A 14,050-nucleotide genomic window follows, 5' to 3' on the forward strand; every position below is an offset into this window, starting at 1 on the left:
CAGCAAACAGGTTATTAAATTACGAGTTATTTCGGGTTCTGTGACATCTAAATGTCAGCGCTGCAGTGTTGTAACAGCCGGCGCGCGGCGGATTAACCCGGGCGCGGAGCACGAGGACCGCTCCGGGCCCCGCGCGCCCGGCCCGGTGCTGGCGCCCGCTGAGGGCCTCAGCCGCCCGCGCCGACCGAACGCGCCGGCGTGCAGCAGGGCCTTCGCTTCGCTGTCCCGGTCTGCACGCGGCAGGGCCTCCGCCGACGGAGGTGAGGAGAAGGTGTCCAGGTCTGGCCCTGCGGAGGACACCCARACCCCCCGCCGCTGCGAAACCCTCCGCTCGGGGAGAGCTCAGGGGACAGGAAACGAGCCACGGCTTCCCACGGGGTGCGCAGAGGAGCTGAGAGGCAGGGAAAAAAAATCCCTCGGGATAAATGAACAGGGCTGGGCTTTGGGATGCATCGGCCTCAGCCCATCTTCCCACTGCAGATGCTTCGTACCATCCCTTCAATCTGAGCCCCGAAGCCCCAAAGCTCGYGCGCCCAGGGCAGTCGTAGCAAAGCAGAGGCTTGCCCCCAGCTTTGCTCTGTCCCAGGGGCTGTCCCGCTCGCTTGGCGATGAGCCAAATGCACCTCAGGGATCGACTGCTCTGTAGGACCTAGCATCTCCCGGGCATTGAAGTGCAGGAGCACTTCTGGCTGGAGCCTCCATCCCCGTCCTTGCTGCCACGGAGCGGCAAGGGTCTCCAACGCGCCCCTTCACGCCTCGGGGCTGCACGACCGTGCCTTACCCACTAATTCTGCCAGCGTGTTCAGTCACTCCGTCGCCCAAAGCAGTCGCGGGCTTTACCACCGCCAGTACGCGTAGGGGCCAGAGGTGCCCTGCTCGGCGCAGACCGGCAGTCAGGGTRCAGGGAGCAAGCTCCTTCCTTGCGTGAGCATGGGGGCAGCACAACCACAGGCCTCCAGGTCACCGGGGCCAGTGGGTGCAACCTCATCGGCTCCTGGGAAAGGAAAATCCAGGCTAGGTTTAGGTGTCCCTTTAGGACCCAGCCAGGTGGGACCGAAGTTCCCACACGCACTCCCGTCTAGCTCAGTTTGCAAATTTTGCCTTGCCAAACACCCTGGAAGCACAGAGTACGAAGGATCAGGCACGTGGAGCCGTTTCTCTCCCACGCAGAAAGGGAAGCAYGGCTGAGACCAGCCTAGCAAAGCCCTCCGCAGCCTCGTGTCGAAGCCTCGCTCCTTCCTGCCGCTCAGAGTCCCTGCTTTACTGCCTGAACAGTCATGACATATTTTTCACTGATGCAAGAAGACGCTTCCAGCCTTTGAACTTAGTCATTTCAGTTTTTCAACCTGCTTCAAAGGGTAAGTTAATATCAAAGCCATGCATCACCCTCTGCCCAGGATAATATCTCCCTGGTCATATTGCCGCAGCTAAGCCATAACGGGAATGCAACACCAGGAAAGGAGCAGGCAGCCCCAGGCTGCTTCTCTGGCAGGTGCTTTGCTCCCAGCTCTCCTCCAACCCAGTGGCCACCTACCCCTAGAATCTTGCACTATGTTTCAAGCATAACTTTTTGTTGACTTAAATATTTTTTTTTCAAATTCCCTGACGGGAAATGAATTTACAGAGTTGGCTTCTATCTCTTCACAGAAATAAAGCTTATTTTTTCCTGCCTTTTTAAATAAGATGAGGAATTACAGAAAGTTAGACTGGGATAGCATACAAATAGGAAAAATGCAGCAATGGGGGACCTTTTTCATCCTTATATTTGCATGCTGAAAACATCTCTTCCAGTGAATTCAATTCCTCAGTCCTCATCTGTGAAGAAACCCAGAAGTGATTCTTTTTCAGTGCTTGGGAGGTAATACAAAGGGCTGGGGTGCCTGAGCACAAACTGTGGTCTGGTTCACTTTATTTCATGAAAATTTCATCAAGCTTTCATAAATCGCAGTGCTTCAGGACATTTCACAGCCCCAGTGATCCATAGTGTTGCGGCACTGAAATAAATGGCTGAAATCAAGCATCTTGGAGCTTCTCTGAGAGCCTGAAAAGTGAGCTGGTTGTCAAAATGCCTATTATCTTTGGAATCAGTACGTGCACAAAGTTTTGAAAACCAAGGGAGTTAGTAAGGTGCCTAAAATACGGGCTTGCACATTGACATCTAGGTTTTCAGCAGTCACCTCCAATAACCAGCACTGCTTCTTCGTTTCCATTCCTTTACCTAAAGGTCGAAGGCTACAGTTTAGYGAACAGTTTTAGGAAATTTGCAGTTGCAAAATATGAAGCACGGAGTTCAGAGTAAACCTGTTTCACAACAAGAATGAGGAAAACTCTCCCTATGAACTGCAAATTGCTCTTATCCTCAGTGCAGCTGTGTCAGATTGCCACCTCATTTCAACACATTTTGGTTCCTCCATGGAAAAAAAATGTTGATCTTTAAAAGAATTTGCTCCAAAGAACAGGTTCCAAAAGCCAGCGGTGCCACCTGCTCCCGCTTTGTATCATGTCTCATGGCAATTACCTAGATACAATGGTCTGCYGTCATTTTAGGAATGATGGGATGCTCTGCCTGCTCTCCAGATACTGGTCCTGGAGGGCCCTGGACCACGTTGCCAGCTCTGGGAGATCCCCAACGGGATCATCATCCCCATGAGCATCCCAGGAGAGAGCAAGAGGGCTGCAGATGGCTGGGGTGGCTGGGTGCAGGAGTGCCGCTCTCCTTATGGTTTCATGAATTTACCCTCCTGGTCCGAGGGCAGGAAACAGTCGCTTTTTAACAGTACCAGTTCAGAACAGTCCAGTGCTGACCTCTCTTCTGTGGCACAGCTTCAAATCAGCGTCTGGCAACCTCTGCACTTAGATATGGGTTTGTTTATCACCTCTTACCTCTAAAGATGAWCTTGTATCTTTTACATACCTCTCTTGTTCTGGTACTAGTGTCCTTCAGCCTAGCCAAGGCCCTGGAATAGGCTGTCCTTGGGGGAAGGCATGTAGAATTGCTGTCTGAAAGATGCTTTTCTCCCTAACCAACTGGTTGTAAGGTTGGTCTCYCATCTTTGTCGAAAAATCAAATGCCTGAAGTCAGGAGCTGCCTCGCTCCATGGCTGTGGAGCACCCAGCGCGCTGGCACTGCCTGCACGTGGGGCGTCTCCTGGCAGCACAAAGCACACGCTTAAATWAATGCTAACTCAATAGTTCTCTCTTGTACGGGGCACAGCTTGCGAAAGTGTCAGACTGGCTCATCTCAGTAGTAATCAGATATGCAAACTCACAGAGAGCACTGCTACTGAATCACTCCTTGGAGTTTTTGTGTATTTATAGGGAAGTTGTACGTAGGAGTCAACATTTGAGATCATGTCCCCGTTGGGCAGCGGTGCTCCTGGCAGTGTGGTGTGGGCTGGGCTGGGCTCGCTGGCTCTAAGCCGTCAGGGTTACTCAGAGAAGCAATTCTGGTAACAGTGAAAGCAATTCTTCTTGTTCAGCAGCAACATAAGATGCTGCAGAAGCAAGCGATTTCTGTGCTCACATAAAAACAGCCACCCCAACTCTGCAGCTGCCTGCCAGGCCCACTGTCCTGCACAGCCCTTCCTCGCACTCCCCTTTCCTGTGCAGTTCCTGGCTCTTGCTGTCCCAGCCGAGTGCTCCAGTTTAGCCTTCGACTGAGCCCAAAGGAGCAGCAACGCCGCTGTACTGTGCTGCACTGTGCTGGCTGAACTGCCCRTGCACCAGCCCACGACCCAGATACGTCCTTCAGCCTGTGTGCCACAGCGGAGGTGGAGATGCCCRGATGGGAAGTTCAGGGAGGGATGACGAGGAGGAGCACCTCAAGCCGTGGCAGAGCTGCRGGTGCTGCTGCTCCCGTGCAGCTGCCTCCCGTGCAACGCTCTGCGGCAAGGTCCTCATTAAGTCGCATCACCATTTTGTGCTCCTGCTCTTTCTCTGAACTAGCCTCAACACCTCTACAACCCAGCTCCATGCCACACATGTGGTGCTTGAAAGCTGAAGGGCTTACCAGAAACAGAGAGGAAAAGCAACATAGCCCTGGGCTTCTGCGAGAAGGTGCCAAGTGTGGATCTGCTGACTTAATGCTGCTGAGGGTCTGAGCTGAATGAAGTGTTGCAATCAACAGGAAAAGTCTTGAGAGGTGCTCAGAAGAAACGTCACTCAGCTGTTTCCATGGGGCTTCTTACTGTATTTGCAACGTAGTGAGCAGTCTCCACGTGAGGAAATTCTACAGTAATTCAGCTGAATCCACACCTCACTGCAAAGCCAGGCCACCTCTCCTGGGCTCGGCATGTCCCTCTCCCACGCCAAGCCCATGGGCTGCAGTAGCTGGCCAGGTCTTGGGCTAGGCTGGCCATGGAAACCAGACGGTGACAACCGGCCTGTGGCAGCACCTGCCACTCTGGCAACTCCCTGTTGTGCAACAGCATGACTGCATGGTGACGCTTGCTGATGGGTCGCCTGTGGTACCGTCACATTAGCCACAATTTCCTGGGTTTGGCTGTTTATTCGAAAAGCAGGGCTGTGGGTTAAGTGGCATAATGCCAGAGAGACAGTCTTTAACATCCCTTTTTTCCTCAAAAAGGATTCATCAGTTACCTATATAAGCTATGCACAATGCCACAACCTCAATCTGCGATACTCATAACATCTATTCATGTGCATTGATATCTCAGTGCTATCCAAGCATAATGTTATCTTCATTTAGCCTTGAATATACACAGTGAGGATTTTAACATCAATACAAATTCACTTCCAAAACACCAGTGATGAGTATCAAAGAGAGATTTTCCTTCCTATGTGAAAAACCCTTCTGACACTAACAACATGAAACTTCACAGTGCTGCACATGTAGCACTTCATAAATTTCTTGCTGTCCTCTCTAATTAATGAAATTTGGCATCTCTGGGACAAAAGCCAGTCGTTCATCTGCCTCCCTACCCTCACCTCCTCCCCAGAACTCCTGGCTCACTGGGCTTTCGCCTTTTAAACCCAGATTCTTCCTTTGCTGGTTAAACTAAAAACCTTTGCATGAAGATAACGACGCAGAGGAGAGCCATGGGGTTGCTCCTCAAACACATGATTCACCTCCTCTGTGGCAGATGTCCAAAATGGGGCAGGTGAGCTGACCTCTAGATGCAGCCAGGCAAAAGGAGCTCTGCTGCACACCGTTAGCTGTCACTGAAATCACTGAAATTGGTGTGATATGCGAAGTACTTCATCAGATCTTGTTCTTAGTCTCTCTGGATCTCAAATTCCCCTGTAAAATGGAAATGAGAGCACACATCTCCTTCCTGAAGGATTTATGAATGCTGTCACCAAGGGCACAGGCAGAGAGACAGTATCTCACGCTGATTATTATCCTTTCAAGGAGATATAATTGCCCTAATCAAGGCTTAGCTAATGGTGAGTTTTTCAGTTGTGAAGTACAAAGTTCTTAGCATTAGCGGGTAAAATTYGGTGGCAGCCGACAAACTCTAGTGAAGAGAGCGAGAACGGCTCCAAAACRGGGTCAGCAATGCAGCCTGGAAGCATGTGTTGCAGGAGCTGCTTCACATACTGTACAGCAGCCCTGAGTTAGAGTTGGCCAGCACCCATCAGGAGGATGTAACAGGAGGCTTGACGTGGTGTTTAGTCCAGTTGGTCCTTCTCCTCAGCTGCATCCACTCCTGCACGTGAGCCCAAGTYCTCTCCATCCTGCACTAGGTCTAAGCATTTCAATCAGAGAAAGGGAAAGGGGATTTGCTAATGGTTTAAGGAGGCAGAAGCTAACCCAGAATCAGATGTTTGAGTGCATCGTCCCTTCTGGCTGGGTCCTGCCAGCTCTATCAACTAAAACTCCCAGGGTGTTCTTGCATGTGTAATTATCCTTGCTCATTTAACCCACCCCRGATCATTAGTGCTCAGCCGAGCTTGGGTTCAGAAGAATCTTTTCATATGAATTGTTACTTATTTTTCTGTTTTCCTGTTCAATGGGAAGATGTAGCTTGGYGCAGTTTCAGCAAAGGCACCTGACTTTGATCAAGACAACTTCTCTGATGCTTCTCATTGCCTGGGCCAACCTCTCGCAGCACAGACACCTGCAGCCACCTCCACAGAGAAACTGTCTTTGCTCTGCCAGACACCCTGCTCCCTCTCTCCAAACAGCCTTCCTGACTATTCCCACTTTGACCTGTCTCTTCTGAGTTTTCTCTTCCATGGGCTGATAGGTAGGGAGAAGAAGTGGAGGCTGTTTGGGGGGGTTTCCCCAGATGCTACTGACCAAGAAATTAATTTTTTTTTTYCTTAGAGGATGATGAAAGATTAATGTGCATCTCTTCCTGAAAAGATTTGTTTTCAAGCAAAAATCTTTTAAAGAAATGTGCTTATTGGAAGGCAGCAAGTTGCTGGGATCATTCCCAGGCTGAAAGGACTCCTTTATTCTCCTCACAGCTGTTTCAAGCCCTGGCTCCAGACAATTTTGGCTATTCAGAAGGCACGTGGGAATCTTTTCACTTTCCCAAAACAAAAGAACACAAAACACACCTCATGACAGAAGCCCCCTAGTTGCTGCAGAGCCAGAAAGGTGCTTGGATTAACTATTATAACAACAGAGAATTAGGAAACCTGGGAAGAAGAATACATAAGGGTAGGAAATTTCATTTCAGAAAATCCTTATGTATTGATTTCCACCACTAAGAAAGCCATGGACCTGCACCTAGTGCTCACACTGGTCTTGAATTTGTTTCTGTGGGCTGAAGCTGCACTTTCTTTGGTGGATGAATTATCTACCAAGGACTAATCTAGTTTGTTCATGTTTCTGTGCATGAAGCCTGAAAGGAAAACTCCCTAAAAATTAAATGAATTAATTCAAATGAGTTTCCTCTCCTGCTGCCTAAAGGGATAACTTGAGAGAAAGGGAAGTGTGTACTTCCTCAGGCGTGCGACGTGATGGGGAAGGTAAATGAGCTGTTTCCCCATCCCAACTCCCACATATTTCCCTTTTAGCATTGTCTAATGCTGTGGTTATCCTCCAAATCGTATGAATTTTCTCCATTGCTGGCACAGCTGACTCCAGACCTTGAAGATTTTGAAAAGTATATATAGCCTATTTGTAACAAATGAATGTGAAATGTAGTATATCAGCTTTTTTTGGCTTTTTTTGCTATATTCCAAACATTTCTCTGACTCTGGAAAATGAACTGTCCAAGAGAAGGCAGCTGTGTGATCCCACTGCAGAAGCCTGTGCCCAGCTCCAGCCCAGAGGCCTCAGGCAGTCCTTGGATCCTTAGTTTCTCACAGAGTTTTTCTCCTCCTCGTACTTCCTGGACAGCTTGTTGTAGAGGTAGCGTGCTCGCTTCTCCTCTTGGCTCTCAAAGAAGGAGGCTGCGATTTTTCTGCACAAGCGGTGGGCATAAGTTTCCAGAAATACCGTGGCAAAGATGATGCAGTAGAGCAGCCCAACAACAAGCACCACAGAGTTATTGGGAGGCCTTGGTGGGCTGATCCTGCAATGGGCAGAGCTGAAGCTCAGATAGTGATGGTAACTTTTTTCAAAGTCCTGAATTGATGGTTCTCTGTAAGAAACCTGGAAAAGTTGCCAGAGGAAGGGTAGAGTCCTTAATTTTGCCTGAAATGGAAAGGGTAAAGGGTTAAATGGAGTATGAACAAAATAAACAGGTTACTACAAAAATCACTGTTACAGCTTGTTTGGGTGCGGGAAGACCGAGACGTTGAAGTGTGTATGTGCTCCAGGCTGCCCGAGAGTAATGGTACGTTGTGTGTGCGCCGAATACTCGGCATGGTGAGCCCCAGTCCTATCTCTGATCTTCATTTGCTATTACAGTGATCATAAAAGGTACCCACAGCGTAAGATTCACGAGGAAATGCATACACCCTTATTTCATGGGCTGGACAAAGGAACCTGGCACTTACACTGTATTTGATGCTAAGAGTCACAGGAACCACCGAGAACTGAGCCACCTTTCTCACCGCAGTGTCCGCCACGCTGAACGCAAAGTGGTCAATCGCTACAATGACCAGCATCAGCATCAAGACTATAGTAAGGAACATCATTTGGGCAAGGCAGAGCATCACTTCCTCCCGGGACAGCTTCAGACCTGTTGGCCGAAGGAGATTTTTGGATGAGCCTGTCAGCAGATGAGCCGCTTTTCTGTCCACGGATAAGTGCTCCAGTTTCTTGGTGATGTAAAAATTGTCAAAGCGGAGGTTGGTGAGATAATTTTTCARATACCAAGTGGACTCAAAACAGAGATAGAGCACAGAGAAGCCAGCAACTACCCTGTTGCCTGCTCGTACTGAATCTTTTACCACTGCTTCAACTGCCAAAAAGTTGTTCCTGATTTTCTCACCAGCAAGATGCATTTGCTGATTAACTAAGGTGCTGTTATTAAGTAGTGCAAATTTAAAGTGTCCATTCATAGGCCTCCATGCATTAATGTCATCAACAACTGTTTGGATTACATCTCCAAACTCCCAGGACGCTTCTCTTAAGAGAGCAGTTGAGTTCAAAAGGCTCTCTGAGGAGTTCTTGCAGATGCATTCAATAACCTGCAGTATGGTTTTAATGTTACTTATGATGTTCGGTGTCACATTAACTGCCACAATCATGATACAGGTAGACAAGAGAAGCTTCCGACCTTGTTTTGTACCTAAAGTAGGCATGGTGATACTGAAGACACAACGGGCAGGATGCACCAAGAAAAGGGTCAGTARAAGGAGCAGACTGAAGGAAACTGCAATTGCAGCAGAGAGATGCCGTGAATACTCCAGGGAAGCAAACATCCAGTTGTAAAAGAGGCCTCCTATCACCAGTGTGATGCAGAAACACTGTAGAAATAAGGCCAACAGCTCTCTGGCATTTGCTGGGACAGGCTTGGAGTAAACTGACCATAGCTCTACCATGGTGCCATGTACCTTTGGGAACAAAAAGTCTTCACAGTAGACACAGACTCTCAACCTGTACAAAGGAGAAGCATCTGGGTATTAGCAGAGCAGAATATTAACGCAGGAAGACACTCACTAAGGGACCTTACTGAGACAGTATCTCATGGGTCTTTATGACTTTCTTCTCCAAATGCCTCTGGTCTCCGTCTTCTCTACCTCCCTGCTAAACTGAGCAGCTACAGCTGAGATCTTCCCTGGGATGATATATGACAGGAAAGTTCAAGGCATTTCTTGAAAGGTTAAATACGAATGACGGTGCAACTGCTCCTGCTCAAATGTAAGCACAGAACAGTAYTATATCATTCTATAAAAATCCTAATGAGGTCATTCAGAGGGATGAAATCTTCAGCAGTGGTCCAGGTTATTTAGAAGATGCTGTGGGGAGAGGAGGGAGCAGTCAGCTCCTTCTGCTCCTGGCTGCTGCCGTTTTCACTAGCTCCAGCTCTGTAGGTATAGGGTGTTCAGTGGATGAGAGGAGGCAGAGCAGGAGTTTCTGCTCTTCCTGCCTCCTCACATGAAACCAGGCTAAAATCAGGGACTGCAAAGGTGAGAAATACAGAGCTGATCAGAGAAAATACTGTTTCGCACTGATGATCCAGTGCTGGAGAAACTCCCCAAGGGTAAGAATTTGACCAGGGCAGACAGGATATGTCCCATAGAGCTATTTAAATGTCTAATGAAAATAAACATTGGGAAAGGAATACCATTTCTCAGGCTTTGGATGTGAAGGGACTGTTTGGAGACCAGAAAACCTGGAGCAGGGAGTGGTTCCCCCTCCCTTTATTTATTTATTTATTTTTATTGCTCAGCACAGGCAAAACCTCTCCCACAACCTTGTGGGGCTGACTGCTACCAGGGAGAAGGCACACGGTGAAACCAGCCAGGCAATCTCCATCTCCCTTGGCCAGGAGCAATCTCAGTTGCTCCTGGAGGGAGAATTCTGCCTGGTAAATCCAGTCAATTCATTTTTTCAGTGRAAAAAAAAAGGAACTCAACAGCTAYGAAGACAGATTAAAGTAAACACTACATACCAAGCTGCAGAAAGGTGCCCCAGTCTTGCTCGTAACCCCTCCATGCTCCAGGAAAGCTCCTTGCCTTATTGCRCTTGGAAAGGATCTTGGATACAGCTGCTGTGACACTCAGGAGAGAACTGAGGCAGTTACCACTAGGAAGCCAGGACTCAAAACAGAAGCATTTTAAAGCAATTCAGATCAGCAAAGGCTGGTGGTTCCACATGCGAGTGGCGCAGAGCCGAGCGYAGAGCCCAAGGAAATAACCCGCTGCCAGGACAGGGCAGTGCAGGATGCACCACACCAGTGAGATTTTACACCTCTTTGCGTCTTGCCGTTGTTACAGCCAAGGCTAATTTTTCACAACAGGCAGCTGAAAAAAATGAGTCAATGACTTAGGGACTGACTAACACGGAACAAGTATCACATGGGTGTTATTGTCACTTATTGGGAAATCAGACGTYTCATCCCAGCTGACTCTTCCTTGCACTGCCCACCAGCAAGCAGCGGGGTTGGGATCCCTCTCTGGCCTGCAGAGAGAAGGGGAGTTTTACTCYTTCATACCTCGGTCACAGCCGGGAGGCATCAGCGGGCAGGACCCGGCAAAGCCTGCACTGGTAGTTACTCACCTGCTCTGGCCGAGCGGTGGTCCTTCTGCAGCTGCGCGCTCGTGCGCAGCGTTCGCAACCCTTCCCGGGGCGACACGCGCCCCTGCACGCGCCTCGCTCTGTATCGCTTCCGTAGGTGCAGCCTGATTCCCGACTCCTAGCTAATTCAAAAAGATTTTTAAGTAATGAATATTTAGAGGTCCTGGCTTGAGCTTTGTGCGTGCACCAGCAGCCCGGTGCGGCAGAGCCGTGCTGGGGCTGTGCCCACGCGCAGCCGGCTCRGGGCACGAGGGCGCGCGCTGCCCCTTCCCCAGGCTCCTGCGGCGGGGGGCCGGCCAGGGCTGTTTGCTCTTCGGCCAGTGTTTTCGGCAAAGAGGATTCGCCCCTCTCTAGCTAGCAACCAAGAGAGACACTGCTGTGCAAACCCTGCGAAACACCCCGGCTTTTCCCACCTTGCCCCGAGCTCACGTGGTTTACGGGACCCTCTCCGGGTGCGGGGGCTTTGCCAGGTGCTTCCCTCCCCGGTGCAGCGCATCCGTGCAGAGGCATCACGRCCGATTGCGGCTCGCTCCCGGAGCCGGGCAGGCCTCGCTGAACGAGCCTTCCCGCGCGGTGGGAACGCGCGGGCTGCCGGCCCGTTCCCAGGCTCCGCGGGCGGGAGAGGGCGAAGGGCCCGAGGTCGGCCCCGGCCCCGGGGACGCGCGAGCGGGGCTCGGCTTTCCTGCAGTGGCCACCTGCCTCGCTGAACGAGCCTTCCCGCGCGGTGGGAACGCGTGGAGCTTTCTGGGTCTGCAAAAAAATTTCAGCAATAGTCCATAAAGAGCAAAGAAAAAATCCTAAAATCCACATGACTGTGTTGAGTGTTTTCTGAGTCTGCGGCATCCTCTGGCAGTGGGAGATGAAGTTAGTGAGGCAGCCCTTCTTAACCAATAGCTTGGGCAGCAACAAAAAGTATTTTATGTGTGGTTAGACCTGGATTTTCCTTCTGGTTTGATTTAAAATTTGCTCGTTGTAGGAGGCGCATAAGGAGAGGTTAAATCTGGAATATCCTCCTTTTTATACCCGCAACCGATAATCTGCAAATGAGCTAGACATCAACACCTAACTTTCCCCAGGACATAATGAAGAAGATTGCTTTGCAARAGTAAATATATGTATGTATGTGCATATAGGTAGATAGATAGATGTATATATAAATTCATATATATGTATAAATGTGTGCACGGAGCCTGGGATGAGGGACACACATGCACACACACAGGCACAGAGGATTACATATCTCCACGAAGCAACTCCGACATCTTGTGGTCAGACCCTGCTAAACTCCTTCAAGGTCTGTGTTCCTCTGAGCTCATAAATTACTCGGGCTGTGGATGGGAGACCTTCAAGGACAGTCGAGGACGTGGAGGAGAAAGGGGCCTGCTGGGGGTCAGCGGCAGGGTCCGTGCCCCTGTCCCCTGTGACCCTTGGCCACTCTGCGTCACCAGAGGGCTCCTGGCCAGCTCCCAGGTGACAGAAATGGGCTTTGCTGTCTTCACGMGCTCCGGTGTGGGGGGCTGTAACTGTCTTCCTCAAACATCCCTGATTTAGACTTTCAGCACTAGGGTAGCACACGGAGAGACCCACGTGCCTGGGCACTATCCACTGGGGAATTTTGCGACTTGATGTAACTGTCTAGAGAAGATGGAAGGATTAACCTGTGTCAGGATTAATCTGTGTCATGGCCAGGAAGCGTAACCCACCTTCTCACTGGATAGGGGATAGCRACCGATCTTGCATCAACCAGGACAYAGATTTTGAATGTATTTCTGCTCTTTCRGCTGCAATTTGCACAGGATGGGTCCCAAGGYGGTCGCGATGGAGTATCTTGCCAAAACACCTGCAAGTTCAACCTGCAGTAACAGCGTAACCGTGGTGGGGCAGTGATGAGGGTGCAAGGGGATGTCTTGCAAAGGAGGAGCTGTTTCACAGGCAGGGTGGGGAACATGAACGATACAGCTTCAGAAAAGGACTGGGTAAATTACTATAAAACGCCATGGTTTAAAGCTGAAGATATTTCCCCATGGCAATATCATTAGTACCTGTTGATCATGTTATTCTGCCACATCAAGAAACCCGCGGGTGTGGGAAAGCTCAGCCCACCAGCGGTGATGGTTTGCTTGGTAACMGTCACACGCAAATGAACAGTTTATGGTGATACAGGGTCAGGTTGTGTCGTCTTTCTTTTCTACTGTAGAAATATAGAAAAATCCCATCAATAACCATTCTATGACTGTTCAGGGGAACAAATGCAGTAAGAGGCCCAGACTATCTAACCTGTAATAGCTTAATTTCACCTATCATGCTGCACGCTCATTTGTTTCCAGGTTCTTTCCCTTTCTGTTCCAAACTTCTTGCGCTGCTGCTGGGCGCAAGCAGGCTGTGCACAGCGCAGAGTGGCTATATCTCTGCGGCGGAGGCATTTGTTATCACGGCGAATTAGTCACCCACAGTAAAAATCCAGATAGCAAAGCTTCTAGCGGGTCTCTGAGCAGTTTGTAAAGCAACATTAATATTAGTTTCAGGGATAAGAAATGCTATGAAATGCTTTCCTGTAAACAAAACCAGAATGGTATTACTCCGAGCATCTCAGAAGAACATAGGGGTTTTTCTTCCCAGATTACATGGGAAACTTCAAAGGGGTAAAGTAGAGATATTCTGGAAGTTGAATTCTAATGCGCGAGTGGCATTTCCTGTTAGTTAAAATTCAAAGCAGACTGCTAATGTGGATRGCTTTTGTGGTGATTGTTGGCTTTTTACRTTCCTAGAGAAATGGTGCATAGGCAGGCAAAATGCCTTTGAAATAATGTTGTCTRARTTACAGAATGTTAGTACAGCATTTGAAATGCCCTTTCCTTGGGGATTTTCATATTTCTAGTTGCATTAGAGGAGCTTCAAGAAAAATGGGGTGGCRGAGTGTTAACTCACCATAAAAACCTTCTTCTGGTGAAGTTAGTGCTTGAGCAGCAAATGTAATTAGACTGAATTTAGGCACATCAGTTCACTCTTGAGCTCCAGAAATATTAAATTTTTTCTGTTTGAAAAAAAATCAAGGATGCYAGAATAGCCCTGCTCTCACAGATGCCTTGATCAAGAAAAGCAGAATTGGGTAATGCTGTAATATCCGTGCCTTAAATGAGCTCCTTGGGGAGCCCCTGGGAAACACAGAAAGCACGCTGCTTATGAGGCTGTGATAAAGCTGGCAGAAGCCAGGTCTGTGGCAGAGGCTGAGGATTCAGGCGGTCCTTGCACCTCTCCCAGGTCTGCCACGGCCCTGGTGACCCAAGCCACTAACTCRCTCTGTGCCTTCATTCCCCACGTCTGGCACCCTGACCACAAACCTTCCTTTACAGGCGGGGTGTTGTGAAGTACCTCCTGATCTGTGGGCAGAAAGTGTGGTAGACATGCCAGGATTCTGGGAGTGATCTTTTGGGGGATGCCTACACA

At 49.3% G+C, this 14,050-nt stretch overlaps 1 protein-coding gene across 1 annotated transcript; it reads right to left on the reverse strand.

The window, feature by feature from the left end:
- Positions 1-7,148: 7,148 nt before the first annotated feature.
- Positions 7,149-10,237, reverse strand: OCSTAMP (osteoclast stimulatory transmembrane protein). The gene is made up of 3 exons (XM_085313883.1): positions 9,978-10,237; positions 7,915-8,959; positions 7,149-7,609 (listed from the first exon to the last, which is right to left on the reverse strand). Exons 1-3 carry the CDS (start codon positions 10,019-10,021, stop codon positions 7,268-7,270), a joined length of 1,431 nt encoding a protein of 476 aa, XP_085170009.1. The 5' UTR covers positions 10,022-10,237; the 3' UTR covers positions 7,149-7,267.
- Between the last annotated feature and the right edge of the window lie 3,813 nt (positions 10,238-14,050).

This window comes from Rhea americana, unplaced genomic scaffold, assembly GCF_003343005.1.
Source record: "Rhea americana isolate MKP2758 unplaced genomic scaffold, rheAme1 scaffold_4, whole genome shotgun sequence".
NCBI classification, from domain to species: Eukaryota; Metazoa; Chordata; class Aves; order Rheiformes; family Rheidae; genus Rhea; species Rhea americana.